Raw genomic sequence first — 27,566 nt, 5'->3', positions numbered from 1 at the left:
GTCGGAGGCCATCAAGGCATACATCAGGTCTGACATTGGTCTTTTATTAGGACTGTTCAAATCTCAACATTTCAGGACTTCAAAATTCATCATCCTGGATGAAAACCACTCAGTGGTCAATACATCCAAAAAGAGATTGCATGTTGGGCAGCTATACCATTTGGTGTTGCCGACAGTTTTGAATTAGCATCTTTCCAATTACCACCAGTTTCCTAGGGGTAAAAATACTTGGGGAAACTCGAAGCAATTCACTATTCCCAGATCAGAGGCCTTCTTCTCCAAGTATTTTCAACACAAGAGGTGGCACTTTGTCACTTAATTAAAAACATCTTCATTGCAACAAACTCAATTGATTAAACAGGTAAGTAAAAACTGAGTCATTTCCATGCCAACTCACCTGCTACTTCTTTCAAAATATCCAGAGCTGGATGTTGCAGCATTGCAATATGCTGTCGGGCCAGGTTTTCAAATACATGGTAGCTAATGAAACCTGGTAGCTCTCGACCTGTTTTCTGTGTCATAATTTTTTTTACAGTGTTGTAAAGGTCATCATTCCCTGGGGGAGGGTGAGGAGGAGGGGAGGAGATGTGATGCAAGAACCAAAAACCCAATTTCCATCAAGAATGACTGAAATAAAAAAGTGTTCTTACGAATTTACCGGCCATGTGAAACTTTCCAAACTCAAAATTTGGAATGATTACTGTAGCGGAAACTTTAAATTTAAGTAAAATTGCAGTCATTTGCAAGCAAATGAAATGTGTCCTCCCCACCAATGGAAATGAATGTCAAAAGGAAAAATCAAAAGAAAGACACTACACTAATGCTTACCTGCTTTAGTTTGAAGGGGCTGTGGTAAGGTATTTCTATGCCAAATCTTTGATGGATTGATTTGAATATAAAGATTTGGCAGAACAAAACCCAAAATGTTGTGCCCAATTTTGACCTTTGATGACTGAAATTGAAAGAAACATACCACACCATTGTCTACCTGCTTCAATCTGTACAGACTGTGCTAAAGTATTGTTACGTGTATGTGGAGGGGGAGGGAGGAAGGATGGAAATGAACCCCGACTTAGAACTGTTAAGATAGCATGGTCCGTTTTCTCAAGTAGGAAATATTGTTCCCTTGAGCCTGGTGTTGACTTAGCGGTTAGGGTGCCGGCTTGGGATCCTAGGATCCTGGGTTAGAATCCCGGTCGATCGCTGAATTAACGCCAGGGGGGTTGACTCAGCCAGTCATCCTTCCGAGGTCGGCAAATTGAGTACCAGCTTGCTGGGATGAATGATCCCGGTGTGTACCCGGTTTAGAATAGGTACACCATATCCCTGCGCATCGTAAGAGCGTGACCAAGGGTTGGCGTCAGGAAGGGCATCCGGCCATAAAAACATTGCCTCAGACAGGGAACCATGATTGTCATGGGGCCCGCAAGGCTAAGCCCCGCTCTAGCGGGGAAAATGGCCTTAAAACGATCATTCATTCATTCATTGTAACCAAGGACACATTAGGTTAAATTTGTCCTGTTGGTATGTGCACAGAGCAATGCAGTGTTGTTACTGATAGAGATTAGCATATGGCTAAGACGATACATTGTATGCACCTTCCTGTCAGGCAAGGTCAGGTATTAATGGGAGATAAGTGAGCGCAGGACTCATTAGCTCTTCGCACACAGACCTGTAGATCTCCTGGCCCGCCAGGAAAATAAATATTATGCCGGCTCAGACAATGTGTAATGGAGGTAACAGTGCTGATGAAGGCGGAGTGCTGAGTGGCTGCATGAACACCCACCCATCAGGAACATTGAGTAGCCAATAGCCGAGCCTGGCAGGCATGTCCGCAGGAAGGGATGAAGCACGCAAGCGCAAACATCTAGTCAGTTTACAGTACCAGTCAGTTTCCAGGTTCCTGAATGAGAACATATTCTCTCCTGGGGTCAGCAGATAAGTTCGGGGCCGTAGACCGTTTCTGCAGACATAAGCTAAACTAACCTACCCCCGTTTTCCACACAGCGTTACTACAGGTACAAGTTACTGCCGTATGAGTTACTGCAGGTACGAGTTACTACGGGTATGAGCAAAGGTGAGCTATGAGGTAACAAAGAGTGAGGTTGTGGTGGTGGAGTGAGAATGGAGGGCTCTGTACAGTGTTAATCTAAAATCCAGTCATCATTTTCTAGGCTGTGCACAGTGTCTTGCTGGTGTTTTTGTGTATCGCTTGCGTTTTATCCTTCAAATAAACGCAAGTATGGACCATGGTTCTTCCTTGGCACACCTGAATGCCAATCCACCGACAAGGCCTTCATCCACAGCTCGATGGAGTAACTGCTGTCCCCTCTGGGCTGGCTCCCCAGTAGATGATAAATGTTGTTTTTGGGACACCTCCATTTAACATGGGAAATCCCTATCTAATGTCGTTTACCCCCCTGTCTTTTCCCACTTTTGGAAAACACCCCTATTAATCCAAAAGACTCTATGAGCCTTTTGACCTTTTGAACCATGAGCTTATTGACCTTATGAGCCAATTAATCTACTTGGGCTAATACATAATGAAGATATTTTAATTGAGCTACGGCTGAATGGTAAACCCATCTTGATGTACTAGGCTGAACACTAACAGCTTGGAACCAATCCTTCATTGAACCTCCAAATCCCCATTCACTTACATGTTAATTTTCAACTCTCCTCATTGCCCCTAAACACCTCTATTTCTCTCACCCTGTTCTTTACGAACCTTCTAACCTTTTGACATGCTATCCTTATTCATTAGACCACTTAAACAATGGTCCTTCTACCCTTGTGAACCTGTGATTCTTCTGACCTTATAGACCTTTTAACCTTTTACTCTTAATATCATCTGGTGAATCATCTTTGACCCACTCAAACAACGACCCAACAAATATTTGTTTATGTGTGGGAAATAATTTAATTCTTTCATTAACTTTATATATTACCATACTCAAACCTTTTTTTATTAATCCCTCACTTTTGAGAAATGACTTGTGGTAAAACTTGGACAACTTTCAAGAAATCCCATTGTTTCGTTTCCTGTTTTCACACACACCCTGAATTTCCTCGAAATGTCGACATATCCCGAAATAACTTTTACATTATAAAAAGCCGTGTTCAATTCAATTTTGATCATTGGGAATCGACATGTCTTACTACTCCAGCCTTTACTCTGTTGAAGATGATACCAACTCACCAGGGTAAGTTTCATTTAAAATTAAATTTGTATGTTGTATTTATATTTATATTTGTATTAATTAAAATTTATATGTGTTTAATTGTACATCTTGTGATTTAATACCCCTTTCTCTTTACAGCAATGCGAATATCCTGGCAGAATCCAACTCCTCTCTCCTGGCAGAATCCAATCCAATCCAACTCCAACTCCTCAATCCAATCCAATCCAACTCCAACTCCAACAATCCAACTCCAATCCAATCCAAGGCAGTGTCCCTCCATCTCAAGAGTTTCACAACGAACTGAATACGGGTTGGAATGAAGGCATACAAAACCACCATCAAACCCTGGTAATTCATTATTCTCGCTCTGATTGTCAATGAATAAATGTCCGTTCCCGTTTGATAATAACAAATTAATTGATAATAATGCGGTGCATGTTTTTCTTTCTTTTTCAAACAGAATACAACACCTGTTGAGATCGATGATCACGATTTTGAGTGGGACGATTTTGATCTCCAAAGGAGTGGTTATTTCCTGCCAACCTGTGATATCCTTAATTTTCACCTCGACTGCATTGACAGAAGGCTTGATCTTTTAGAGGTATGTGTGTGTATGTGTGTTTGTGTACGTGTGTGTATATGTGTGTGTGTGTAAGTGTGTATGTAAGTGTGTATGTGTGTATGTGTGTATGTAAGTGTGTATGTGTGTATGTGTGTACGTAAGTGTGTGTGTATGTATGTATGTATGTAAGTGTGTTTGTAAGTGTGTGTATGTGTTTGTGTATGTGTACGTGTGTATGTATGTATGTGTGTATGATTATATTTTCTCTACCCTCTTGTTTTCAACAGAAAGAGAAAGAAAGTCTGGAGACAACTGATGAAATGATTGAAACTACCTTCAACTTATGTTGGGAAGATATTGATGATTTGTTTTGGGAAGAAGAAGAAAAATGTTTTAATAATATAAAGAAACTAATGCTTCCAATATTATTTATATATAATTGCTTTGTATACAACTATTTAATAATTAATTACAAAACGAGAATAAAGGAAAAAGGAGGGGGGAGGTGCGTCCCCCACCCTTGATTCCCCCCATCCCACCCCTCCCCTCCCCTTGTGTGTGTGGGGAAGGTGGGGGTGGGATGAGGGGGGATCAAGGGTGGGGGACGCACTGGGGGTGGGGGATGATGGGTGTGGTCCGTGTGGGCGGGGTCTGTGTGGGCGGGGTCGGTGTGGGCGGGGTCTGTGTGGGCACGGCTTATGATTATTTTTTTTATTTTTTTTATTACCACTAATTAAATTAGCTAATCTGGGTGGGGTGAATAGAAATGTTGTTTAATGAATGATCAGCTTTGTTTTTTGTAATTCTTGTGAATAAAATGCCCCTAATATTTCTTCCCCATTCATATCATATAATTTGTAAGTCCAAGGGACTGAATCCATTATATCAACATTTTTAAATAATTCATGAGTCCACCTCTTTGTATAACCTTTTTCAAAACGGCTTTTCCATTTGTATATTCTTACCATATCACCAACTTTGAAATTGGGTTTTTTCAAATTAATCTCCATTTCATATTTTAATTTTGTAAATGTTTCTGATGGTTTTGATTTTGTTGATGAATGAACTGTATTATTGTAATTATCAACAATATTCTGGATTAAATACACCCATTGTTGAGAATCGAGTTGTGTGAATTTTTTATATAATTTTTCTTTTAAAGTACGATAAAACGCTCAATAACAACTGCCTTTCCTTCATTAAAGGTGCTGTATAATTTAATATCCTCCCCCTTAAGAAATTTCATGAATATTTTGTTATAGAACTCTGTTCCCTCATCAGTCCATAACTTCTTTGGTTTCCTTTTATCCCTATCAAATATTAGCTTAAAGGCTAACATTAAAGTATTACCTCTCTTGTTTTTCAATGGAACAACCCAGGCAAATCTACTCCTCAAATCAATAACGGTTAAAGCATACCTGTATCCCTTATCATTATTTCGTTCGATTAAATCAGCAGACCATATGTGGTCAGTGTCTTTGGAATAAACCTTCCTTCTTTTAAACTTGGTGATTATAGGTTTGTGTAATTCTTCAGCCAAAAGCTCCTCAGTCTTGATGACATCATTAGAGCCTAATAGTTTTTTGAGGAATAACCAAGACCAAGTTTCAATTTAGCACTTATCATTTTTTTTACAATAAACCTATCAACTTTCTCTCTCAACGTAGGATTTTGTATCAAAGACAAATTATACAACATTTCTCTGTCTGCTTCATGTTTTTCATCCAATGTAGTGGTATTTCCATAAGCAATATCATGTTTCATACACACTTCATCAACCCTATTTATAGGTTTAGACCAAGGTTTAGGATTGTCAGCCTCATCTAATCTTTTATCCAAGTTTGTTCCTGGACCACAGAAAGAATATCCAGGTAGATGTAGTTCCCCAGGAATTCCAGTTGTTGTAAATTTACTTCCTGACAGAAACTTTTGTATGTCTCCTCCACTTTTAGGAGAGATGAATTGACACTTTTTAGAGCCACACACTTGACATATTCCTTTTTGATAAACTCTATTATTTTTAGCTTTAACATAAGAGATATTTTTAGATTTAGTTTTCTTTTTACATTTGAGACAATAACTCATATTTATTTATCAGAAAAGGTCCGACAGAGTATCAAAACCTTTTTGGTTTTTAACATATACATTTCAATCTTTATTTTTAAAACATAAAGAATACTAAGGAATGCCTTCACTCTCTCCTCTAGTTAGTTTTATTTGTAAATAAATGAAGTCAATAGCATCATCAACCACATAATCTTTGTCTTCTTCATGTAAATCTCCTCGCTGAACTCATCTCAACCATTTTTAAAATCATTATCTTAGTAAGAGTCGTTAATTCTTTATTTTTCTCTTCGGTGCGTTGAGATTGATTTATTTGCTGTAATACACTCAATCTTTTACGAATCTCACTGATTTCCATCTTTTTATATTTTTCCTCCTTCTCCTTTTTCTCCCTCTCCTCCTTCTCCTTTTTCTCCCTCTCCTCCTTCTCCCTCTCCTCCTTCTCCTTTTTCTCCCTTTCCTCCTGCTCCTTTTTCTCCCTCTCCTCCTTCTCCTTTTTCTCCCTCTCCTCCTTCTCCTTTTTCTCTCTTTCCTCCTTCTCTTCTTCAACTCCTTCCTCATCCCTTGCTACCCTTGAGTTTGAGCCCCAAAGAATATTATACATATACTCATCTGGATTTTGAGATGTTCTTGTATCTATAATTATTTTTCTCATAATAGGATACCAATAAGATTTGTTGATGATTTCTAAAAGAGTTTTATATTTCATAACTTTGAGAAGTTCATTTTTATTTAATATTTTAAACAAGTCTCTATTTGTGGGTTTAGCAATCTCAGTATAAGGCCAGTTTTTTATGACAAAATTCCCATGTATATGTTCCAAATCATAAGGTATGTAATACCGAGCACCCTTTTCTTGTAGGTATCCTTGAATACAAAAATTATAATTCTCTTGTAGTCTTCTTCCTGCCATTTATGTATCAGAAATATATGTGAGATTAATATTATGACAGGTAATACCACCCTATCTTCCCACTACCAAATCGGTTTGTATTCCTCGGCTTTCTATCCTTATCTCATGACCTTCCTTCTTTGTCATGCTAACCATCGCTATACTATCATATATTTTTCTTTTCTTAAAATCATGTATTTGTTGTTTATTAATTGTACTTCCACATAAATCCTTATCCTCACCAAGTGGATAATATTCTTCTTTACGAGACTGATTAATATCATGTAGGTCTTCTATGTTTATTGAAAAAGACCAATTATACCCTAAATCAGGCATATCATACCCCCATTTATTAATTCGCATATTAACTATATGTCCTTCTTTATAAAATTCAATTGTAAGCAGGTAGTTAAATTCAATGAGGAAAGGTGTATGGTCAGTATAACCAGGTGTTGTGGTTGTAAATTTTACTTGTTTAACAAAACGTGCTGTTTTCTTTAAATATACATATTGTGATAAATCACTAAATCTAATTAAGTCATTCGCATCTGTAGGGTTTGGACAATTGATTAATTTATAAGTATTCTTCATATTAATATTTTTACTTGTAGTATATTTTTGTCGTTCAGCCTGTGCCTTTGTATAATAATTTGATAAATCAATATCCTGAGAGGATTTTCCAAAGATAGAACCATCTTTTCCAACATAAGTCATTTATATTAGATTAAAAATGATATCATAAAAATTTTCATTATTGTTGAGTTGAAATAATACATATAAACATAATTGACCACAACATTTAGAATTAATTTCTTGAACTTGAAATGTTTGATAAACACCATTCTGTAAGAATTGTATTACTTCAACAGGCGGTGGCATACCATAACTATCAAAATAATATTTATCCTGACTATTATGAATACAAACCCAATGAGAATCATTCTGTGTGTCTAAATTCATAATAATATTCTTTGTATTCTTATTTATATGTATTAATTCATCTCTCATACAAATAACCACATTATCAATTTTTAGTGTTTTACAATACTTAGCTAGTTCTATATTTGACGTTGTATTCTTTCCAAATTGTTTAAACCATTTATCCATTTATTTATGAGAAAGATACAATCCATTACCCCGTTTAGTTAATTTAACACCCGCTTGAGCGATAGAGGAAAGCATATCTCCAACCAACAATCTAGCTCTATCAGGTAGACTTTCAAGTTTTTGAGCAAAATCTACAATTACACCACTTCCACTAATTTGTTTCTCCAACTCCTTGTTATGTCTTTCCAATTCTTTTTGAGCTTTTAGTTGTGCCTTCCTTTCGTTAGCAGTTTTTACCGCTGCTGAAATACCACCAGTCAATGCTCCCGCCGCACTTAAACCAGCAAATAAAGGAATTAGAAACGGTAGAAATCCTCCTCTTGACTCGTCTATTGAATATTTCTTTAACATAGGTTTTGTCATTTTAATTTTAAGTGAACCAGTATCATTTAGTGTTTTTACTTGTGTGCGTGTGAGTAAAACATCAATTCTTACAGCTCCTTTTCTTTGAATTGTATTAACATTAATAATACAAGGCTTTTGATTTTGAATACAAGATGTTAATTTATTAGGATTGATTTGATTAACATATACCCCTACCATTTATTTATGAGAAAAAACCTATGTGATATTAATCATAACACCATTATCTGTATTAATCTGTAATTCTGTTTCCTCCAAAAGCAAACAATAAGCATCAACTTCTTCATTCTCTCCTCTTTCAACGTATAGAGAAGTATCCACTCTATTAGACTTTATAGTTTCCTTTTGAGAACTCAGGTCAATTGTGTAGATTGTATAAAGTTTTTGAAATGCAACCATATCCAAAATAGGGTTATTATTACCATTACTTTCACACACCTTTTGGTAAGACTTGTAGGCTTCCGCATAATCATTTTTTTCCCAATCAATTTCCAATCTATCTCGTGGATAAAATGTTCCATCAGAGAAACCCGAAGTTGTTTCACCTTAGCATTATCACACAGTGCATTATTCTTATTAGTACCGTCCTCCCCATCTGGTTTTTTAAAAATGAGCCAGAGGTATCGGGGCTTTCCTTGAAGAACACCTAAATTCCAAGTGTAGGTAGTGTGTTCCAGTTTAACGTGTTGACATCTTCTTTTAAGGTATGATACATTTAGAGGGGTCTTTGAGTTAAGTCTTCTATTTAACATCTCTTCCGTTTTAAGATTAGGAGTATATTCACTGATATACCAACACAAATCATTAATAACAAATTTATTGTTGTCTCCAAAAGCATTTTCAACCCCAAAAAGCAACCTATTTACATTATCATTCCTTTGTAGTTGAAATCTAATTTTAAGACCATACAAAACTTTATCATAATCACAAAATCCAAATATACCTTTCAGAGGTACTGCTACAGTAAAGCTATTCTCTGGTTTTGTGTCATCATTATACAGACTTGGCATTTAATATGGAATATGTTTTTGGTGGGGGTGAACTTACTTTTCAAGATGTCTTAGAACCAAAAGTTCATTGGAATTATGTTGAAATTATTCTAGATTTTGTTAATGTGACCTTTAAAAGAAACAAAAACCACATTTGACATTTCGAAACAAATAAATTGATCCTTGAAAGTGATGTAAACTGATATCGAACTCAATTCATGGACAGTACTGTGTTAAACTTCTGTACGTTTTCCAGAAGTATCTCTTTATTTTGCACATTAGCCAAAAAAAATTTCAACAAAAACAAAAGTTAAATTACGACTGGGATTACGGACAGTAAAATTACAGTTCAGTACTTCGTGTAACCCCCACGAGCATTCAGGAGAGCACGTACACGTTGATGCATGCTGTTCACGAGATTTGCCAAGGTTTGGACAGGAATCGCTTGCCATGCAGTGACAATAGTCTGCTGCAATTCACGCACAGAGGCAGGCTGCTGGTCCAAGTGGTCGATTTGGCGCTTTAATTCTGCCCAAAAGTTCTCTATCGGATTCATATCCGGGGACATGGCAGGCCACTCCATATGCTCTACACCATGGTCAGCAAGAAAGTGATGGATCATGCGAGCACGATGAGGCCGTGCATTGTCATCTTGGAAGACAAAGTTTCCTCGAAAGGCTGCATGAGCAAATGGAAGCAATGTTTCTTCCAGAATGGCCCTGTACTTGAACTGGTTCAGGTTTCCATTCAGAACAACCAGGTCAGTTTTGCCCCCTGCATGAAAAGCAGCCCAAACGGTCACCCCACCACCTCCAGCTTGGACTCTTGGCACTATACAATCTTTGCTGTAGGCTTCATGCACTTGTCTGCGCACTCGGACGCAGCCATCTTGACGATAGACCAGAAATCTAGACTCGTCACTGAAGATCACGTGATTCCAGTGTCCTGGCTGCCATTGACGGTGCTCTCTGGCCCACTGCAATAGGCGCTGGCGGTGTTGTCTGGTCAGGCGTGGCTTTCTCAGGGGACGCCTGGCACGATAGCCTGCTTGAACCAGTCGTTGGTTGACTAGCCTTCTGGATACAGGCACATTTGTCAGTTGCTGCCACTCAGCCCTAAGCCGATTAGCTGACTTGGTACGGCCATTGCGGACTAACCGGTGCAGCTGGCGATCATCCCTCCTTGTGGTTCTGTGGGGACGTCCTGGCCTCGGTATTGGAGTAGGGACACCCCTCTGAGCATTTCGTTTCAGGATCTTTGACACCTGACCTTGAGTGATGCCATACTGCCGAGCAATAGCACGGTTTCATGCCGTAATTTCGTAAAGCCACCACTCCATGACAAACAGCATTGTCGAGTTGACGGACCATCTCCAGAGGAAGCGGCAATAACTTTTGGAGACGTGCAGCAGTTGTTTTCCATTAATACAGAACGCAACAACCCTTGTATACCCGACTGTGAAGCCAAACATCAAATGCACCTGTCCATACATTTTGCCATGCCACCTGTGATACAATCCTGTTGTTGACTTCTTTCTGCGACAGACAATCAGCGACATGATTCTTTTAACAAATACAGCACCAAAGTGTAAAAGAAACTCACCAGATTGATATACTGAGTTAAGAAAGTAAACCCAAGTCAAGAAAAAAAATATATTCCATATTAAATGCCAAGTCTGTACATTGCCTTCCTTTGACTATAACCAGGGTCTGTGTTTGTACCCGTTGACATATCAGGAATAAAACCTTCAACAGCTCCCTTACCCATTCTATCACTAAACGAATATAGTGTAAATTTCATCAATTCAGATGTATCAGAGACATAATCAACCGCTTCAACCTCTTGTGTTCCAATATACAGGCGAACACTATCAAACATTTTCCAGAAGAAATCATTTACGAGTGTAGCATTAGTATTATTCGCAGCCTTAGTGAATTTAAATTTACACAACAAGAAACTATCAGCTATATTCAAGTAAGTTTGTTGATTATTTATTTCAAAACTTTTTGTTCCGTTTGAATTCCAGTCTGTTCCTGTTATAGCATTTACCTTAAAATAGTCTTCCTTTTTAGTGGAGTTTGAAATGATAATCGTATCATCCAAATCATAGATACTATCAATCACTTCCATACTTGTATTTATATAGCATTAAAATCGTTGAAACCCAGACCCGAGTATTTTAATGATTTTTTGCCGTTCTTGTGAAGATAGTTGAGTTTTACCTTTTTTAATTTCTTTGATTGCTTGTAATTTATGAGACTCCTTTTGAGCATCTTTTATACTCTTTATAGCACCCGCTACATTACCCATGACAGAAGCAGTTGAACCAATTAGGTCTTTATGTTTAAGAATGGTTGAACCAATACCCATTAGAGTATCAATTATCCCATCTCCTTTATTTCTAAATTGATGTCCCACACCCTGTTGTCTCTTTGGTTTATAGTATCCTCGACCAAGAAACATACCTTCACCCTTATGGTATGGTGAAAGGAACATCCCATCCCCTGTAATTATTTTATATTTTCCCAACTCGTGTTTTCTCACAATAACCATTATATATTTATTGAAAAAGTTCACGTAGGTGAATTCTGATGGATATAATTTCATCATTGAAAGAAATAATTCGATTATCTTGGTCGGTTATCCTAAAATTTACTCTGTATATGGTTTTACCTGACACAGGTAAATAGACAAGATTTTTTGGTTCCATATTAAATTTATAACCAATCGGGGTTGAGTATGCACTGAATGAAAATATTGTATTTGTTCTTATTCCATCGTTATAAGCACCGTCAATCAAATCGCAATGAATTAATACTGAATTTATACCGGAGGATATTTGAATGACATTATCACTGTAAATCGTCCCGTTAGTTTCAATCTTTTTTGAAGAGAAACCCAATAGCTCTCTGAACGAATTTTCAATGGTGAAATCAACTTTATAATTATTTTTAAGTTTAATAGTTGATTTTGAAGTGTGTTTTTGAATATCTATTACCATATTTTTTGGTTCATCACCTTTTTCTTTCATAAGGCGAGAGACTTCAGAAGATATTTGAGAAATCTCGTAAGCTCCGGGTGAAACTGTTATAGTTTTGTACCCACTTCCTGGATTATAACTAAACTTGTTGTTTTTCTCTGTGATATTAAAAAGTGTATTGTAAGTCTCCATTGACAACAAAGAAGCCTCATATTCTTTTGTGGGGTCAAGTTGTAGTGGGTAAGGGAATGAAGCTGTGTAATCACTCGTTGTGAAATTAAAACTAAGAATTGTGCTTCTCATCTTATTTAATATCTAATAAAATATCTTTGTATTGACATTTATTAATTATTTTCATATTCATCAACTGATCTAAAATGGCGGATGCTTCATTAAAACAATTGTTGTTTCCAGCCTTCTTACTACCTAACAACAATAATAACCTATTAACTAATTGTGATGGGTCATTTGGAAGAAAGCTAACACCCGAACCAAGCTTACTTAAAGCATCAATAATATGTTTCTCCTTCTCATTTTTCTTACTTTTACCGGCAACAGAAACTCCATAATCAAGTGAGTTTAGTAAATCAATATATACCCATCTTCCGCATTTTCCATATCAAGTGGTTCATCAAAATATTTTGAACCGCTGAATCCGGAGTTTGTTAGAAGAAACATTAATCTTGGAGTTAATTCAACATTTGGTTGAGCAGAACTTAAGAACACTAATTTATCATTAAATATCAATAACTTTTCTTTCACAAGATGGAACTGTGCTGGTTCTTCTGTTGGAATGAGACCTGCTCTGGTTTTTGAACCCACCGAATATTCATTGTTTTGAAGAGCTTCCACAACATAATTAGGTGGTTGATTTACCTCCTCAAGTTTCCGAAATAATCCTTCATCATCATATTCTAATTCTCCAAGTTCTTGCGCCGTCATTTGACTAAAATCTTTGAGCATTTGAAGTTTTTTTGGAGTAAATTCTACTGTGGGAACTGTAGGTGAGTGTTGAGTTTTCAAAAGTGGTTTAAAAAATTTCTCTTGTTTTCTTTCAAAGGCTTCTTCACCAGTTAGTTTCTGTCTCCGTTTCTTCTTTATCTCTTCCTGTTGCTTTACAACTTTTGAAACCAACTCTTGATGTTCTTTAAACTTTCTTGCTCTTTCTTCGGTATTCATCTTCTGTATTTATTTATTGAAAAATATCATTTAATGAATTGTAAAGGTCAATGGGAAAATTTTCCTTTTCTTTGTCATTATAGTAAATGTGTTGAAATAAATCCTTTTCTTTAAATATTTCATCAAATTCTTTATTGGTATTAATACGAGTGTTATTTCTTCTTCACTAATACTTGTATCTCTGCTTTTCATATGTTTGCGTTGAGTCTCCTCATTGATATCAAAACCGAATGATAAAATCTTAACTCCATCACCACACAAATGTTTAATAATTTGTCTCATTCCTTCAGGATTCGTTTCTAAAATCCCAACACCGTTAGATTTTACTTTATTTAACTCACTCTTACAATGTGAATATTTTGTAGAACCAAGAGAGACCTCCTCAAATATTTGACCTTCGTTCCTCAATCGCATATGTTTCTCCATTGAAATGTAGTAATAATCTTTCCCTTCTACTTCTCCTGGTCGCATTGCTCTGGTTGTAGTACTTACAAAACGAATCATAGGGTGTTTTTTCAAAAAACTTACAATCTTTTCATTTTTACTATTCAAGAGTTTCGATTTATGAAAGTTCTTTCCTGAAGCAGATTTACCCACAATATTAATAATAATAGTTGTCATTTATGTGTGTAAAATATCAGTGAGTATCTCATCTTGTTTCACAACAATATATTTATATTTTCCAATCGTGTGTTTCATATAATTTTCAAATTCTTTTTTATTACATAACGTAGAGCAATTATCTCTCCAAAAATTATTTACATCTATTGAATTTAACTTAAATAAAATAAAAGTATTGGCATTGTTTCTTATTGAGCGCCGAGGGAGTTGAAAATATGACTGACTAAGATAAATACAATTACAAGAAGAATGTCTCCCTCTTGTATAGTAGCTATCCATTACTGTTTGGTTTCTCTCATTAACACAATCATCAAAGATAACGAGGTTCTTTTTTGATTTATCTAAATCTTGAGGTGAAGGTATATCATCCGTATTATCACTGAGAATACAAGTTATGGGTTTTGATTTTGATTTCTGTGTATCACAAAATAGTTGTATTATATCCTCAATGTTGTAATCATTTAGTTTGTTTTGAAGTTTAAATAAACCGATAATGTCTTCCTTTTTAAGACCCGCATTAAAACCTTGTGATAGTAGTTGATACTCGGGTTGAAAACCTGACTTCGTAAAAATTATTAAATTATCATAATCTAAAAAGTTGGGGGTAAGGAGCATCTTTCAAAGCAAACAGGGTTTTCCACATCCGCTTGAACCAACTATTAGACATCTCAATGAATTTGGAATGTTTTTATGGTTATTAAATTTTATCTTATTTTCCCAAACGGGTAAAAAATCATTCATTTATATATTTGGAAAACAAGTCATCTAACTTTTTTTGAGCTATTTTAGAAACTCTATATTTTATCCTGAGTTCGGGTTTAATTTCAAAATAATTCATTATTTTATTTATATAGTATCTTGTATTAACATTTCCTTTAAAATTATTTTGAATAATAAATATCATTAAACCCTTATACATTTCCTCAATACAAATAGTCTCTTCCCTTGAAAGAAATGGTGTATTATCATCACAATACTTAACATTCATCTCTCTTATTAATCTTGTAAAGTAATTCATTTTTGGTTCTAATTTAAAAGAGTTATATATATTTTTTTATTTTTTATTATCATTAATTAAAATTAAATCACAGAAAATACATTGTTTATATGAACCCTCATTATTAAGCCCTATTCTATCACAAGCCGGACAATTCTCTAATTTATCATATGGAGAGTCTGGAAATTCTAAATATCCTTCAGAACTTATCATATTTATATGGTAAATTTTTACTTAAACTAAACGCAAGTTTATTCATTAATAAATACAATGTTTCAAAGCACAAAAGACAAATTTCAATCAATCTCTACTTCGGTGAAAGATATCGAAAAACATGTCAAAGATGTTAAATTGAACAAAGATAAATATGGAAATTTTTGGATTAAACCCATAATGGAGAATAACATGTGTCCTTTTATTAAATTTACGGGACAAGCTATGTTAATTAATAACTCTATTAAAGTAAATTTGACAAAAGTTTCTCCACTACTACTGGCAATTTACTCAAAGCTTGAAAATATCATTGATAAAGAAACTTTGAAAATGAATGATAAGACCATCAACGATTCCAGAGGAAACATTTGTATATTCTTTAATAGACCCAAAGATGTGGGTGAAATTAATAATATGAATATTAGTGGTGAACTATCATTCCGTACCATGATTATTAGAGATTATTTGAAAATAACATTTAATGTAAAAAATATTGTGGTTATTAGTTCTAATGAAAGAAAATATATAGATATTGATGGGAATATTTTTCCTACTAATTAAATATGAGTCATTACAGCAGTGAAGATTTTACTATTTCATTGAACTCAGATGATAGTGATGATAGTATTTCATTGAACTCAGATGATAGTTATGATACTAATAGTTTGTACTCAAATGATAGTTATGAGAGTAGCTTTATTGATGACTCTGAGTATGATTCTGAGTATTCATGTGATAGTTATGGCTCAGATTATTCTGAGTGAAAAAGTGTTTTAGTTTAAGTACAGCGATATATATAAAAAGGAGCTGTAAAGCTCAAAAGTGTTTTACTTTAAGTACAGTGATATATATAAAACACCACGTTTTCTCACGCTATAAATATGGTTTATTGTGATACTTGCGAGAAGGAAGTAAAATATTATAAACAACATATTCTCACCGCAAAACATACATACAACATTATTAACAAACTTTCCCCTCTTCCACCTAAAACAAAACACTGTTCTACATGTAATAAAAATATCCTCAAGAAAGGCTTCAAAATACATCTTAAAACAAATCTACATTTATCAAATTTTATCACAACTAAAAACTCTGATGGCGCATTCAAAGGACATATTAAAATAAGAGTCTTTAACTTCAAACCTCCTGAACCAGAGTCTATAGTTGATGCTGTAGAAATAGTTAAACCTGCTGTTCAAACGTTGATTGAAAAAATACTAAAAGAAATGAAACCACTTAAATTTTATATGGGAGTAAAATTAGAAATGACAAAGGACGAAGGAGTTATAGATACACCATACATGAGAACTGAGCCACACTTTATATCTTCATATCAAGATTTTAAAACATCAGGAGTCTATGATGAACTTATTAAACAAGAGCAAGTTGTGGATAATTCAATCGTAGGAAGTGGATTCAATATAGGAAAAATTATTTACATAGACATTCATATTCTTAAATCAGATCCTCTAAAAGCTTCTTCTTACATTGATTTACCCAGTGTTATCAAAAATAGAAAAGCAGTTATCAATATCAAAAATAAAGACAATAAATGTTTTCTCTGGTCTATTCTAGCACACTTACATCCTCCACATTTTCATGATGAAAGAGTATCTCATTATAAAAAATATGAGAATACATTAAATACGAAAGATCTAAAGTTTCCTATGGCTTTAAATGATATTCCTAAATTTGAAAAGATGAATAATTTATCAGTTAATGTTTATGGTCTAACAGAAACAAACAGCATTCAGGTTTTAAAGCTTTCTGACAATTGTAAACAAACTCATATTAATCTTCTATATTTTAATTCAGAGGAAAATTCACATTATACATACATCAAAGATATTGCTAAATTAATAAAACCACAAGTATGTAAAAGAACAAATAAAATATATATTTGTTTGCGTTGTCTTAACTTCTTCCATACACAAGAAAGATTAGATAAACATTCAAATTATTGTGGTGAACATAAATCAACGTTAATCAATATGCCTAAAGAAGGCTCAAAGATCACATTCAAAGATGAAAAGAAAAAGATCAAACATCCATTTGTTATATATGCTGATTTTGAAAGTATTCTAGAAAAAATAGATACTGCTTCTCCAGATCCAAAAGAATCATACACAAATAAATATCAAAAACATACTCCTTGCGGTTTTTGTTATTATATCAAATCATCGGTTGGTGATAAATATAACAAGTTAGAGGAGTATAGAGGCTCAAATACCCCAGAGGAGTTTGTGAAACGACTAGAAAAAGACTTGTGTTCGATTAACCAAGATAATGAGAGAAACCAATAAACCAATGTCCTTGACGAGTGAACAGAAAAGGGAATTTAGAAAAAACAATGTTTGTCATATTTGTGAGGAAAAAATTGGTGAAGGTCTAAAGGTTAGAGATCATTGTCATCTCACTGGTAAATATAGAGGTCCGGCTCATCAAAGTTGTAATATTAATTATAAACTCCCCTCTTTCATTCCTGTCTTTCTTCATAACAACGCTCATTATGATACACATCTATTTATTAATGAACTTTCAAAGACATCTGGACACATTTCAGCAATTCCTAACACGGATCAGAAATACATTTCATTCACAAAAACAATTCACACATCTCCTATTACTCATATCAGATTTCTTGATACATTTAAATTCATAGCAAGTCCAATGGCTAACTTGGTTCAAAATCTAAAAGAGTTTCCATGTCTTTCAGAGTATTTTTCAGATAAAGATTTTCTAACACAAAAGGGAATTTACCCCTATGACTATATGGACTCATTTGAGAGATTCAATGAAACACAACTTCCTTCAAAAGAAAATTTCTATAACAAATTAAACAACAGTCATATATCTGATAAAGATTATGTACACGCACAAAATGTTTGGGAAAAATATAACATCAAGAATCTTGGCGAGTATCATGATTTGTATCTCAAAACTGATGTGCTTTTATTGGCCGATGTATTTGAAGCCTTTAGATCTGTTTGTCGCACTGGATATGGATTGGATCCTGCTCACTACTACACAGCACCTGGATTGGCTTGGAGTGCGATGTTGAAAATGACAAAACAAGCTTTGGATTTGATAACCGATGTTGATATGCTTTTGATGATTGAAAAGGTAAAAAGAGGTGGAATTTCACAAGTCTGCTCGAGTAGATACGCAAAAGCAAATAACAAATATCTTCCAAATTATGATTCAATGAAAGAGAGTTCTTACTTGATGTACTATGACGCGAACAACCTGTATGGCTGGGCAATGTCTCAGGCTCTTCCTTATGGAAAACTTAGATGGGTAAAGGAAAAAGACTACAAAAAGGTTTTACAAGATGTATGTATCTCTACACAAAAAGAATTGGATGAAGAAAAAGTTGGTTATTATTTTGAAGTTGATTTGAAATATCCAGAGGAACTCCATAACCTACACAAAGATCTCCCATTTGCTTGTGAGAAAGAAAGTCCAAAGAAAGAATGGTTGAGTGATTATCAACGATCGTTTGATATAGGTGAATCAACAGAAAAATTACTTACTACATTATATAACAAGAAAAATTATGTTCTACTCCAAATAAATTTGCGACAATATTTATCAAAAGGTCTAAGAGTAGAGAAGATCCATAGGGTTCTAAAGTTCAATCAAAGTCATTGGTTAAAGGGGTACATTGATTTTAATACACAAAGAAGAACAGAGTCAAAAACAGATTTTGAGAAAGACTTTTATAAATTGATGAATAATGCGGTCTTTGGTAAGACTATGGAGAATGTGAGGAAAAGACAAAATATCAGACTATCAACATCTTGGGAACAAGCATCAAAATTAATTAATAGACCGAGTTTTACTCGAGCTGAGGTCTTTACTGAGAACTTTTGTGCGATCCATTTGATTAAAGAGAGTATTGAAATGGACAAACCTATTTATATTGGAACATCAATTCTTGATTTATCAAAGTCATTAATGTATGATTACTTTTATAATAACTTGAGGAAGAAATATCAAAATGATGTTAATCTACTTTATATGGATACAGATAGTTTTATTTTGAAAATTAATACTAACGATGTTTATTCAGACATGAAAAGAGACATTAATATCTATGACACGAGTAATTACAGTCCAGAGAGTGAGTTGTTCTCTTCTAAAAATAAAAAGGTGATTGGAAAGTTCAAGGATGAATTAGGAGGAAATGTTATGAGTGAATTTGTGGGATTGAGGTCAAAGGCTTATGCTTACAAATACATTGTGAATAACGTTGAAAAGACTGATAAGAAGTTAAAAGGTGTAAAGAAAAATGTTATTAAAGAAACAATAAACTTTAAGGATTATTATAACTGTTTAACAACAAAGAAAGAAGAGTTTAGAAAGATTAATGGAATAAGAAGTTATAAACATCAATTATATACAGAAGAGATAAATAAGAAAGCATTAGGAGCTTTTGATGATAAGAGGTTTATTTTAGAAAATGGAATTGATAGTCTCCCTTATGGTTATATAAGTATATAAGTGATAAGATATATATATATATATGTGATAAGATATATATAAGTGATAAGATATACATAAGTGATAAGATATATATAAGTGATAAAATATATAAGTGATAAGTTAAAAAGGGGGGTTAGGGATTTTAACGGGCTTCCGCCGCCTTTTTTACTATTATATAAATGATAAAACCAAGTATCAACCAGACTAAAGAGTGGAGGTGTAATCAACCTTGGTATATAAATGGAAAACATAATGAATGTGAAAAATATCAAATAAGACTTATTGAAAAGGCAACTGGTAAAAAAGTTCACAAAACAAATAAGAGAATTAATTTAAATACCGGTGAGTTGGGTAAAAAAGATGGAAATATTTTTGAGTGGACGGAAAACATATATCTAAAATTATATCCCCCCCCCTCTATTTACATGAAATGGTTTGGTCCATTCGCAAAGCCAAAGCGAACGGCTTGCGAGTACGGTGACAATCCCCCCCCTCTATTTACATGAAATGGTTTGGTCCTTTCGCAAAGCCAAAGCGAACGGCTTGCGAGTACGGTGACAATCCCCCCCCTCTATTTACATGAAATGGTTTGGTCCAAAGCGAACGGCTTGCGGAGTTTGGTAAAGAAATCGCCATAGCTCGGTAACTACTTGTCCGATTAATATGAAACCTTGAAAAGGCACATCCTCAGGTCCCCAGCAATATACCTGGCAAGTTTCAAGTATATCGGACCCGTGGTTGTCGAGAAACAGCGGTCACAGACACACATACACACATACACACACACATCACACAGAGATTACTGGAATTATAGATAGACTAGGACGTGCCCGTGCCCGTGGGTGCCCGTTCCTTGCCAAAAAAAAAAAAAAAAATGTCTTCGCCCATGCATGCATGGGCGTGCCCATGGGCCCATGGGCGTGCCCGTAAGTGCGTGATGTGACCGTACAATGAATGTATCGTCCCGACGCCACAGCTCGGATGGCGCTGCAGTTAATCGGGCCTGTATCGGCAGAGTTATTATAAACGTGTACTACAATCGATCGTACCTTACAGCGTCTGCTCGCCACGTTCACGTCGTCACTATGATTATCCGTAAGTCCGGAAGTGACGTCCTCATTTGACTGTCCGGAAGGTCGCATATCGCAGTTACGATGAATCGCAAATTAGTTTTAATTAGTTTTAAAACATAGTTTAACGCCAACATAGCGCCAACATAGTTTGCCAACGTGAAATAAATGAATACGCTCTCAAATGTGCCGTCCGAGGCAGAGTCTGTTCGCCACGTTCGGCACACGTGATAGCTCGCTGCTCTCTGATTGGTTGAATCGTTTTTTGGACATAGCTCGGTAACTACTTCTCCGATTAATATGAAACCTTGAAAAGGCACATCCTCGGGTCCCCAGCAATATACCTGGCAAGTTTCAAGTATATCGGACCCGTGGTTGTCGAGAAACAGCGGTCACAGACAAACAAACATACAGACACACAGACACACACACATGCACACAGAGATTACTGGAATTATAGATAGACTAGGGCATGCCCGTACTATATATATAGGACGTGCCCGTACGTGGGTGCCCGTTCCTTGGTGCGGCCCAGCATCTAGTCGAGACCCAGTCACCCAGACCGATCACCCATTCCGACCCCAAATTCCTCATCGACGATAACTAAACAATATATTATATGAATCGCACCGTACATACCTCCTTCTAGATCTTGTTCTTGTCTTGTTATACTCACTCAGGCTCACTCTATCACGCCTGAGTCCACCCAGCTCCTCCAAATGGCGCCCGCAAATGGCACAGAACCCCCCCCTCTATTTACATTCTATGGTTTGGTCCATTCGCAACGACCACAGAACCCCCCCCCCCCCTCTATTTACATGAAATGGTTTGGTCCATTCGCAAAGCCAAAGCGAACGGCGAACGGCTAAATCGCCATAGCTCGGTAACTACTTGTCCGATTAATTTCAAACCTTGAAAAGGCACATCCTCGGGTCCCCAGCAATATACCTGGCAAGTTTCAAGTATATCGGACCGGTAGTTGTCGAGAAACAGCGGTCACAGACAAACACACAGACACACAGACACACAGACACACACACACACACACACACACACAGAGATTACTGGAATTATAGATAGATGACGAGGCATATGTTCAGCGCCATTTCGGCCACGTGATTGGTGATGGTAAAATGTATAAATAATTCAAGGTGGTTTGTAGGTAACCATGATGGTGAAGTAAATAAATAATTAAAAGATGTGTGTTTATTGTGGAGATGGTAAAGTGTACACAAGTAAATAAATAATTAAAAGTTTGGTGCTGGGAATAGAGTAAAGTGCTGATGTTTCAGGAATGAGAGAATGATGTGAAATTGTTCTCACCTTGGATCGGAGGTATATTGTCCTCGGAAAGCCCAGAGCTTTTATCATTCGACATCTTGCGTCTTCGTCCCATTACCTGCAAACACCTGAAGTGTAGAGACAATCTCACAGGACATCCTTTTTAAAGAAGATTATTTTGTGACGTTTGGTTATTGCGTCATCTTTTTTGACGACGTTTACGAGAAGGTAACAAGAGACACTTCTTCTTTCTATTTTTGAGCTTTCCATGACGTCCAGGTATGCGCCACACCCCTCAATGCAATGCATGGGTTGTGTCCTCAAGAAGCTCAGTGACGCATTCCACAACCCTACATGGATTTACCCCAACCCCATCCTCACACTGCCACAAGATTGGCAGGGTCTCTCCTAGATCTTTCTCCCAGTTTCCTTTGCGAAATTAATTCCACACAAAATGAATGATGACTTTACAAAGACGCGAATGTTTATAATGAAGGAGCTGGGGCTCCCACGTCGATCGGAAGAATGGACGCGACAAAAAGCTGGAATTCATCCGAGTTGCTTTAATCAAATCAAACACTCAGGCACTCTGAAAACCCTTTTATCGGGCAGCAATATATATCTATTATCCCGGGGGGTTTGCCCAGGCCCGGCGCCAGGGGGCGTGGCCCAGCGTCCTGGCTGCGGCCAGGCAAGTTGAGGGCGAGCCTGCCCGGGCATGCCCGGGCGTCCCGACCGAGGCCTGGCAAGTTGAGTGCGGGCCTGCCCGGGCGTCCTGGACGAGCCCGGCATGGTGATCGCTCCGCGTCCTTGATAGGTGCAAGGCGATTGTGAAAACCCAGCGGCAGCCGCTACACACGTCCCCCCAGAATCGACTTGCACCGGCAGGGTCAATTTGAGGGGGGTCCTGATGACCCGGCCGAAGCGACCCCTGGCGGGTCGTGGGAGGGGGTCCGGTGAGGTGGTGGGCGGTCGAGTGGGGGGCACCGTGGACGGGGGGCGGCCTCGCCGTGGCGGAAGGGCCACCCGTGGTGGGTGGTCGACGTCCACGTGCGCCGGCTTGAGACGGTCCACCGCAATCCGGTCCGACCTGCCGCCGATGTCGATGACGAACGACTTGTCGTCCCGTCGCAGCACCCGGAAGGGCCCGTCGTACGGCGGCTGGAGTGGCCACCGATGTGCGTCGTGACGCACAAAAACATACTCCGCTGTGCGGAGTGCTGGGGGGACGTAGGACTGGGGGTCACCGTGGTGGGATGTTGGCACGGGGGCAAACCGTCGGGTGGCCTCCTGGAGGTCCGAGCGCTGGTGAGCTGCGGACCAGGGACTGGTAGCGTCGGGCACGAATTCGCCCGGGACGCGTAGCGCCTGGCCATAGACAAGCTCGGCGGTGGATGCCTGGAGGTCCTCCTTGGGGGCCGTGCGAAGGCCCAAAAGGACCCACGGCAGCCGGTCGGCCCAACCGCCGTCTTGAAGGCCGGCCATGAGCGCGGCCTTCATGGAGCGGTGGAATCGCTCGCACAACCCGTTTGCTTGGGGGTGGTAGGCCGTAGTACGGTGGAGCTTGACCCCCAGGTTGCGGGCGACCGCGCCCCACAGCTCGGAGGTGAACTGTGGTCCGCGGTCTGACGAGATGTCCGCCGGTGCGCCGAAGCGGGCGACCCAGGTGGCGATGAAAGCCTGCGCCACGTCGGCGGTGGTGGTGGAGACGAGGGGAACGGCCTCCGGCCACCTGGTGGTCCTGTCCACCATGGTGAGCAGGTGTGTGAACCCCCGTGACGGGGGGAGGGGGCCCACCAGATCCACGTTGACGTGGTCGAAACGTCGTTCGGGCATGGTGAAAGGTGCCAGCGGGGCCTGGGTGTGTCGGTGGACCTTGGCCCATTGGCAGGCCGTGCAGGTGCTGGTCCAATCGCGGACGTCCCGACGAAGGCCGTGCCAGACGAAACGCGCCGACACCAGCTTCTGGGAAGCTTTCCGGCCCGGGTGGGAAAGGCCGTGGAGGGAGGCGAAGATGCGGCGTTGCCAGGTGACGGGCACGATGGGGCGAGGCTGGCCTTGGGAGACGTCGCAGAGCAGGACAGTGTCCGCGCAGGGGATGTCGGCCAGGCGGAGGCCCGTGTCCGCCGCCCGGAGGGCTTGCACCGTGGAGTCGGTGGTTTGGTCCGCCGCCATAAGCGCAAAATCCACGCCCAGGTGGACCGCGTTCGCGCTGGCCCGGGAAAGACAGTCGGCCACGGCGTTGTTTTTGCCGGCGACGTGCCGGATGTCCGTGGTAAACTCCGACACGGCGGAGAGGTGGCGCTGTTGGCGGGCCGACCATGGCTCCGTGACCTTGGCCATGGCGTAAACCAACGGCTTGTGGTCGACGAACGCCGTGAAAGGTCGGCCCTCCAGGAGGTGGCGGAAATGGCGGACGGCCAGGTGTAGACCGAGGAGCTCCCGGTCAAACGTGCTGTATTTGAGCTCATTCGGCCGGAGCTGCCGGCTGAAAAAAGCGAGTGGCTGCCAAACCCCGTTCACCCATTGCTCATGTACGGCGCCCACCGCGTAGTCGGAGGCATCCGTGGTGAGGGCGATGGGAGCGTTGAGCACCGGGTGAGCGAGCAGTGTTGCGTCGGCGAGGGCCCGCTTTGAGCGTTGGAAGGCCGCATCCATTGCTGCGGACCAGGCGATGTCGTGCTTGGCCGGCTTGCCCCGGAGGGCTTCGTAGAGGGGCCGCATGAGTTGAGCAGCGCGGGGCACGAAGCGGTGATAAAAATTCACCATTCCCAGGAATTCCTGCAGGGCCTTTATGGTGCGGGGACGCGGGAACGTGGTGATGGCCTCGACCTTGGTTGGCAGCGGCACGGCCCCGTTCTTGGTGATGTGGTGGCCCAAAAAATCAACGGCCGTCGTGCCGAAGTGGCATTTGGCCGGGTTGACGATGAGGCCGTGCTCGCTGAGGCGCCCGAACAGTGTTCGGAGGTGGAGGAGGTGCTCGGCCCGGGACGTGCTGGCGACGAGGATGTCGTCCAGGTAAACGAAAAGGAACGGCAGGTCACGCAGCACGCCGTCCATCAAGCGCTGGAACGCCTGAGCCGCGTTCTTGAGACCAAACGGCATCCGCAAGAATTCGAATAAGCCGAACGGCGTGATGACTGCCGTTTTAGGGACGTCGGCCGCCCTGACAGGTACCTGGTGATATCCCCGTATGAGATCAATTTTCGAAAAAATGACCCGTCCCGCCAGATGGGCGGAGAAGTCTTGGATATGCGGGATCGGGTACCTGTCGGGGGTGGTAGCGTCATTGAGACGGCGGTAGTCGCCACACGGGCGTCATCCACCCCCCGGCTTTGGCACGATGTGCAGTGGCGAGGCCCACGCGCTATCGGAGCGCCGCACGATGCCGAGGTGCTCCAACGCGTCGAATTCGGCCTTCGCTACAGCGAGCTTGGCTGGGTCGAGGCGGCGGGCCCTGGCGTAGACCGGCGGGCCCGTGGTTGGTATGTGGTGCTCGATCCCATGCCGTACTGCGACGGCCGAAAACGTCGGCCGCGTGAGGGCCGGGAACTCCGTGAGCAGGCGAGCAAACTCGTTCGCCGCCGGGACGGTGCATGCCAGCTCGGTCGGCGCGGAGCTGCTCAATGTGCATACCAGGGAGCTGAAGGTTTCGGCGTTGATTAAACGACGCCGTTGGACGTCCACCAGCAGTCCGTGTGCGCAGAGGAAGTCGGCGCCTAGCAGAGCCATGGGCACGTTTGCGGTTACAAACGTCCAAGCAAAGCGTTGGCAGCCGAAGCAGAGGGTGACGTTGCGCGGGCCAAAGGTGCGGATGGTCGATCCGTTGGCCGCAACCAAGGAAGGGCCGCAAACCGCGGATTGCCTGTCCTGGTCAGAGGCGGGTATGACGCTCAGTTGGGCGCCGGTGTCGCACAGGAAGCGCCGTCCGGACGCTTTATCCGTGATGAACAGTAAGTTGCCCGTGTGGCCGGCGCTCATGGCTGGTAATGAACGCCGGCCCGGCCGTTTCCCGGCCTGCCGAAGGTGCACGGGGGTCGGCATGTCCGGGCCTTCTGTCCGAACCTGGCATGATAGTAACACCACGCTTGGTCAGGTGGAGGCCCCGGTCGTCATGCTGGAGGTGGTCGGCTCGGTGTAGCGGCCGCCAATTGCATCGGCAGTTCGGCCGTCGACCGTGCCGGGTGCTCGGGCGCGATGGGTGTTGCGTCGGACGGCGGTGGGTCCCATGTCGCCGCTGCGATGCGCTGTCCTGCGGCGGAGATCTTGTCGGCTTCTCTGGCAAGGGCCCGGGGATCTGTGATCGTCGTGCTTGCCAGGGCGAGGCGTACCGGGTTAGGCAGCTGACGGAGGAACAGCTCCCGGAACAGGAATGCCGGAGAGTGCTCGCCGAGCAGTGAAAGCATGTAGTCCATTCGTTCGGAAGGGCGCGTGTCGCCGAGCTCAGGCAGTTCGAGCAGGCACCGTGCGCGTTCCGCCGATGGGAGGGCGAAAGCATCGAGGAGAAGCTTCTTAATCGCGCCGTATTTGTCAGCGGCTGGCGGGCTCTCGAGGAGGCTCAGGGCGCGGGCCGCGGTAGCCGAACCGAGCGCAGCTACCACATGGTGGAAGCGGGTGTCGTCGGCCGTGATGCCTCGCAGGGCGAACAGGGACTCCGCCTGTGCGAACCAAACCGCCGCGTGAGCCTCCCAGAAGGTAGGCAGTTTAAGGGCGACTGCCGTGTCCATGTCGGTAGGTCACCAATGAAGGAGCTGGGGCTCCCACGTCGATCGGAAGAATGGACGCGACAAAAAGCTGGAATTCATCCGAGTTGCTTTAATCAAATCAAACACTCAGGCACTCTGAAAACCCTTTTATCGGGCAGCAATATATATCTATTATCCCGGGGGGTTTGCCCAGGCCCGGCGCCAGGGGGCGTGGCCCAGCGTCCTGGCTGCGGCCTGGCAAGTTGAGGGCGAGCCTGCCCGGGCATGCCCGGGCGTCCCGACCGAGGCCTGGCAAGTTGAGCGTGGGCCTGCCCGGGCGTCCTGGACGAGCCCGGCATGGTGATCGCTCCGCGTCCTTGATAGGTGCAAGGCGATTGTGAAAACCCAGCGGCAGCCGCTACAATAATCCAGTTTTCAAAGTAGATCAGATAATACTCTATGGTTGTCCACAACTTTACTGATAGACTGCATCGGTCTTGCTGTCATACGATGGGTACTGACTTTATCAATAATAATAAAAGATTTGTGTGTGTGTGTGTGTGTGTGTGTGGTGTGTGTGTGTGTGTGTGTGTGTGTGTGTGTGTGTGTGTGTGTGTGTGTGTGTGTGTGTGTGTGTGTGTGTGTGTGTGTCAGTCAGTCAGTGTGTCTCCTCCATAACTGCAAAACTATGAAACCTCGTGGCCCCAAACTTTGCATGCATACGAAGGAATTCCAAAGGAATGAACACTGTGTGTTTGGGAATATTTAAACACGCCTGTTGAGGATAATTAATCGGCTTATTTAGTGACAACTTCATCATTGGTCAGTTCGCTATCCTTCACAGGCTTTTAAGCTTTTTTGGGCCTGCTCAAAAACGCCTTGCCTTGGAACAG

General features: G+C 40.7%; 1 protein-coding gene across 2 annotated transcripts in view; it reads right to left on the bottom strand.

Annotated features, from left to right (window-relative positions):
- LOC144891293 (interferon-induced GTP-binding protein Mx3-like) overlaps positions 1–27,566 on the bottom strand; it is a 53,377-nt gene that overhangs the window by 24,646 nt on the left and 1,165 nt on the right. Inside the window, exons 2-3 of one of the 2 annotated variants that reach the window (XM_078773953.1) lie at positions 22,031–22,116; positions 398–556 (exon numbers count right to left, since the gene is read on the bottom strand). In XM_078773953.1, the coding sequence (XP_078630079.1) occupies positions 398–556; positions 22,031–22,103 (232 nt within the window). In that variant the 5' untranslated portion in view covers positions 22,104–22,116. Of the gene's footprint in view, positions 1–397; positions 557–22,030; positions 22,120–27,566 lie in introns of those variants that run through there. The other variant, XM_078773952.1, reaches the window with a different exon arrangement.

Source organism: Myxine glutinosa, chromosome 3, assembly GCF_964187855.1.
Source record: "Myxine glutinosa chromosome 3, kmMyxGlut1.1, whole genome shotgun sequence".
NCBI classification, from domain to species: Eukaryota; Metazoa; Chordata; class Myxini; order Myxiniformes; family Myxinidae; genus Myxine; species Myxine glutinosa.
The sequence above is the reverse complement of the archived record's forward strand: the minus strand, read 5'-3'. Positions and strand labels throughout refer to the sequence as shown.